Genomic DNA, 6,000 nt, shown 5'->3' with positions numbered 1-6,000 from the left:
CCTTATCCGTAAGCTGGTGCATAAGAAAACCCACCTTAGATCTATCAGTGGGAAATGAACGTGGGTACATTTCAAAGTGGAATTCCACTTGATTAAGGAATCCCCTACATGTCTTAGCGTCCCCTCCATACCTAGGTGGCGGGGTTAGATGTGCTGAAGCATTAGGCATATTAGCTGTGTCTGGTATAGGGTTTACAGGAGGCGCAGGTACAGGTACCGGAGCTGATCTGGATAACAGTGTCTGGATGGCTTGAGCCATTTGATCCATACGGTGATCCTGTTCTGCGAATCTAGCCTCATGAGTGGCCATCTGTTGTCCTAAACCTGCGGGGTCCATGGCCCTATCGTAATGTCACGGTAATATACCCCAACACGCAGGAATAGTTCAGATAGTCAAGAGACAAGAAACCAGGGTTCGTCTTACCGGACCTTAGAATGGCCGGACTTGGACGAGTATAAGAAAGACAGAGTCTAGAACAAGCCGAGGTCAAGGGAACTGAGAGACAGCGTAACGTAGAACAAGCCGAGGACTGGTACACAGAGGACAAAACAGCGGATAAGCAAGCAAGGATAAAGAGAGAGCGGAGTCAGGAACAAAGCCAAGGTCAAGCACCAAAAAAACAACTGAACGATACAAGCACTAAAGGGAACTGGACAGAAACCACGATAGGGCAAGGAGCAAAGGAAACAGGTGAGTATAAATACCCTAATGTTCACTTTGATTGGCCCCTGTCATATCCACGCCCCCAAAACTTGAGTGTATGGGGAACGTGGCATGACAGGGGCCAATGGGAGACTGATTCTAATTTAGTCTCCCACTGTCCCTTTAAGAGCGCGCCCGAGACGCGCGGCGCGCTCTTAGTGTCGGGCGGGACACGTGACCGCTTCTCGCGGTCACTGCCCGCCTGACTGATCTTATCGTTGGCTGAGCCGCGCGCGGCTCGTGCAGGAGCAGGACCGCGCGCGGCGAGAAGAGAGGACCCCGGCCGGCCCCTGGAGAGGGTAAGTACCGCTACACTTTGCAGGTCTTAAGACACCAGCTTGTGCATCCTTCTCTTCTACTACCCACACAACAAACTTTTGTCCCAATACAGCGGATGATCACTCTTATGCTCCAGTCCCTAGCACCTCTGGTAGAATGGAAAGAACTACCAGAGACAAATTGGGTCGTCCCATTATCTTTTTTGGCGAATCTCAGATTTGCAACAATTTCAATGTTGGCACATGTAGATTCAGTGCATGCAGACTGTTGCATATCTGTTCAAAATGTTTCAGGGCACATGCTAGAATCTTCTCTAAGTTCCGAAGTTCCGAAATTCAGAAGTGTCGAAGTACCGAAGTTGCCGAAGTGCCAAAGTTACCGAAATTCCGAAGTGCCGAAGTTCCGAAATTACGAAGGTACGAAGTTCTGAAGTGCGCGAAGTTTCGAAGAGCCGAAGTTCCGAAGTGTCGAAGTGCCGAAGTCCTTAATTTCGGAATGCCGAGCCGAACCGAAAAATTTTCCCATGCACATGCCTAGGGTTAAATATAGTGCGGGCAAATTAAATTTTCTGGACTTTCGGCCTGGGTTGTCAGGCAGGTCTCCCAAATTGCAATCAATAAAATTACTTAATTATGTAAACATTTTACATAAATATGCACGTAGAATTGAATTATATATATACATATTTATATATTTGAAGTCTACGTGTAAATTTATGAAATTATTTATGTAATTATGTATATTTCATATTATTTTTATTTATTTATATATACATAGATATATATATCATTTCATTCTAAGTGTATTTTGATACGCAGCAGTTATTAGGAATACCTCGGACGTATTAGGTACTCAGCAGACAGGCAGAGCATTGGAAGCCTGCCTGATGGCTTCCGATGCTGTGCCTCACTGCCGTGCGCCACGTGGGGCAACCCGGTGGGCCCGGCAGTCAGGAGAGGTATTGCAGGATGCCTCGACATCGACATTGAGGCATCACTGAAATACCGTTAGAGCATCTAGAAGCGATCACGATCGGTTCCAGCGCTCAAATTTGCAGCTAACATATCAGGTACGTCCGAGGTCGTTAACAGACTTTTTTTGTCTGACGTACCTGATACGTCCGCGGTCACTAAGGGGTTAAATCTTTGCAACACTTTGATAATCCACTACAAACTCTTTCCACCAACTCCACTCCCAGTAATGACAACTGTTGTATGTTATAATCACTGTCTCATCTCACCTGGCGGTCGCTGGCAACCCTCTACAGGGGCATCTTGTTTCTGTTAAGCTTCAGATACTGCAATTCACTGGGAAATATCCCAGTGGGCAGGGGCTGCTCTAGACTTTGTGAGGCCTTAGACAAAACTCAAATACTTAAAGTAAAAGAAAAATAGGGGTTGCATTCTGCGTGTGTATAAAGAGCAGTCGTATTGAAAGGCAGGCTTGGTTACATAGAGCTAGTTTCTGTATTCATTGTTCAGAAGCTTGTAGTGTCACGGCTACCTGTGCCTCTGCATTGTGAGCTCTCTGGCTGTAAATGTAGCATAATTTGCAAAGAAAATTAATTTGCAATAAACAAATGTATTTTGCAATTATGCTAATTGTTTATACAGAATTTTGGGTTATGGGTGCAGAGCCTGGCATTCGTGTATATATAAATGCTGGTGTCAAGGGGTTATTGAAAACAAAAATGAAAATGTTAAGCAAAAAAGCTTTTAAAAAACAATTTACCAAATAAAGTTACAGATAAAAAACAATGACAGTATAGTGTGGGGGGTGACAGCACAGTGTGAGTGGGTGACTGTTTGTGGAGGTTTGGGGTGTTAGTACCTTTTTTCAAGTATTTAATTCCCTGGTGGTCCAGCCAGTGAGGGCTCCCTGGTGGTCCGTGGTATCATACAGTCTGTCTGCCCGGGAGGAGAACACCTCAGGTTTGCAGCTCTCCAGTGTACAGAGCTGCAGACCATGTGTCTCGCGAGCTCCGGTCAGAGCAAACTTTGACAGGAACAATAGGTTGCTGAGGACCCTGCTTTAACGAGCTTACAACCTCAAATAGTTGGGATATAAAAATACAATAGGAAAGGTAGCATGGGGATAGCAACCAGGTGAAAAGGTGGGAAAGTGGAAACGTTTGAATGTGAGAGTGAAGTGGAGCAAGAGAGATTGTGGAAGGAGAGGTATATCTGGCTGTCATCAGCATACAGGTGGTAGTGGAATCCAAGGGAATTAATACATTTGTCAAGAGAGGCAGTATAGAGAGAAAACAGAAGAAGAGATAGGATAGAGCCTTCAGGACTTCAAACGAGACAGGATGGGGAGAGGAGGTGTTACTAATAAAGGGGTGTCAACATAGGCCTGGGCACACCCTAATCCCCGCGGCACGCCTCTGGAGTTAGACTGGCAGGGGAGATCTCGGGATCTCCCCTGTCGGCTCTTGCAGAGCCGGCGATATCCGAGCGTCGGCTCTGCTCTAAGCCTCCCTCCCCACCGACCCACAGGCAGGGAGGGAGGCAGGAGAGGACCCGGGGAGCTCTTGCCAGCAGCTCCGCCGGGTCCTCTCGCGGGATTCTGAGCGTTGCCGCGGTTACCGCGGCAACGCTCAGATCTCGCGAGAGTGAACTCTAGCCTGCAAGGCTAGAGTTCACTCTCCACTGGACCACCAGGGAAGGCAGCAGCAGAAATGATCCCCCCTCCCAGGCATAATGTAAGAAGGGAGGGGGGATATTAAGAAATCTGCCCCCACCTCCACTGGACCACCAGGGAAGGCAGCAGCAGAAATGATCCCCCCTCCCAGGCATAATGTAAGAAGGGAGGGGGGATATTAAGAAATCTGCCCCCACCTCCACTGGACCACCAGGGAAGGCAGCAGCAGCAAGGTCCCCCCTCCCTACATAAGGTAAGAAGGGAGGGGGGATATTTACCAAACGGCCCCCCACACAATACACACAATCCCCCAAACATACAGCACACACACACAGCACCCACATACAGCACACAAACTGCACCCTCACACACACATCCCCCTTACACATACACACTAACAGCACCCTTACACACACATCACCCTTACACACACTAACAGCACCCTCACATATACACACTAACAGCACCCTTACACACACACACAGCGCCCTCACACACACACACACAGCGCCCTTACACACACAGCGCTCTTACACACACAGTGCTCCTTAAACACACAGCACCGTTACACACATCGCCCTCACACACACAGCGCCCTTACACACACACTTATACAATAGGCTGCGCACGCCTATGGGTGTCAATACATTTTTGATTGGTTTGACATCTTAACTGAGGTCCAACAGGCACCACTCCCTGCATCCACTACTAATGCCAGAGACCTGAAGGTTCCTAGGTAGCAACGTTCGTTATTAACTCCTAAACTGAGCCCTGCTTCTCACAGTAAACTTAGAATTTTGAAAATGTCTGATACCCTGACCTCCTTTTTTTTTTTTTTGTTCCTACCAGGTATCCATAAGTAACTTTTCTAGCTTTTCAATACTAATAACCGGATACAGATTTAAAAGACTGCATTTGACATTGACACATATTTTTAAATCAAATGAACAAATATTTCTAAAATGATGGTGCATTGCCAAAGTAACATTTTATAAATTCCATCATGACTGTTTTGCAAAAAAATAAATATACAAAAACCAGAAGCTAAAAAAAATGCCTTCTCACCTCATTTCCTTTTCCTCAGGCCAATATGCAAATACCCCACTCCCTCAAAAAAAATAAAGAATACTGTAACGGTGATCTATTCATATTACAATCAGACATTAATAACATTAGAAGTAGTGAAGGAGCGCTCAGTTTCCCAAACATAGGAGGGGCATTACACCCCAGCTCCTGCTGACAGGGTCACAGTTCTCCAATAAGCAATGCCTCCTCCCCCCCCCCCCTTCCCGCCCCCAGGCTGTCACCCTGCTCGGTGCCCCCTCCGGGGTGACTCGGGCTCGAGATGCTAAACTGTTTGCCCTCTCGTTACCGCTTCCTGGACCTGATCATCGCGCTAGGCGGTACCCTGACCTTCCTGGTGGACTTGGGCTTGGACGTGTGGGCGGCGGTGCAGTATTACAGAGCCGGGGACCTGGCCTGGGCCGCCCTGCAACTCTCCTTCTACGGATTGTCCTCCGTGGCATTGCAGTTCCTCAGCTGGGGCTGGTTATGGGTAGACCGACAGGATCGCCTTAAATGCAGGCAGGGCGGCCAGGAGGACAGGGGTGAGCATGGCGAGAATGGCACCCCGCATGGAAAGTGCTGCTTGGAACTGCAGCCCTACAACAGCCCCCCAGGACAGGGGACAGAGGGGGGTGCCAGTAACAAGACCGGGGACTCCAGGGTAATTAACGGACTGAATGGATTTCAAGCCCCAGCCCTGGTGGACAGTGCTGCTGCGGGGGGTGACATGGGTGATCACACTCCGGATACAGTGCCCACCCCAGGCAGAGGGGATGGTGGCATGCTGGATATCCCAGACAGTGAGTGTCCTGACAGAGGGGATGGTTCCATTCTGGATATCCCAGACAGTGAGTGTCCTGACAGAGGGGATGGTTCCATTCTGGATATCCCAGACAGTGAGTGTCCTGACAGAGGGGATGGTTCCATTCTGGATATCCCAGACAGTGAGTGTCCTGACAGAGAGAATTTTGCCATGCTGCATACCCCACAAAGTGCGTCTCCTGACAGTAGGAATGGTGCCATGCTGCCCACCCCAGATTGCCCAGATGCACAGCCCTGGCTCCCTGCAGAAGCATATAAGGTTGAATGGCCTGGGCAGCAGGCGGTTCCACAATGCCCTGAAGACCAGTCAGCCTGGAGAGATATTTATCGTAATGAAATCAGTCAAGGAAATAGCGAAATACAAAACTCCCTGCTCACCAGCCGCCTGGACAACTTTTATACTTCGCGACCCTTATACTGCCATTCATTGGCTACTATCTTGCACATTCTTCAGCTAGGTTATCCTTTGAGGTATGTTTATATGAAGA

The 6,000-nt window shown here is 48.4% G+C and overlaps 1 protein-coding gene across 1 annotated transcript in view; it reads left to right on the top strand.

Moving 5' to 3' along the window:
• The first annotated feature begins 4,921 nt into the window (after positions 1 to 4,921).
• The window catches only part of XKR8 (XK related 8), a 36,426-nt gene continuing 35,347 nt past the window's right edge, over positions 4,922 to 6,000 (top strand). Inside the window, exon 1 of the mRNA XM_063444459.1 lies at positions 4,922 to 5,983. Within this exon, the coding sequence (XP_063300529.1) occupies positions 4,971 to 5,983 (1,013 nt within the window). The 5' untranslated portion in view covers positions 4,922 to 4,970. The remainder of the gene's footprint in view (positions 5,984 to 6,000) is intronic.

Source organism: Pelobates fuscus, chromosome 1 (genome assembly GCF_036172605.1).
Source record: "Pelobates fuscus isolate aPelFus1 chromosome 1, aPelFus1.pri, whole genome shotgun sequence".
Lineage (NCBI taxonomy): Eukaryota > Metazoa > Chordata > Amphibia > Anura > Pelobatidae > Pelobates > Pelobates fuscus.
The sequence above is the reverse complement of the archived record's forward strand: the minus strand, read 5'-3'. Positions and strand labels throughout refer to the sequence as shown.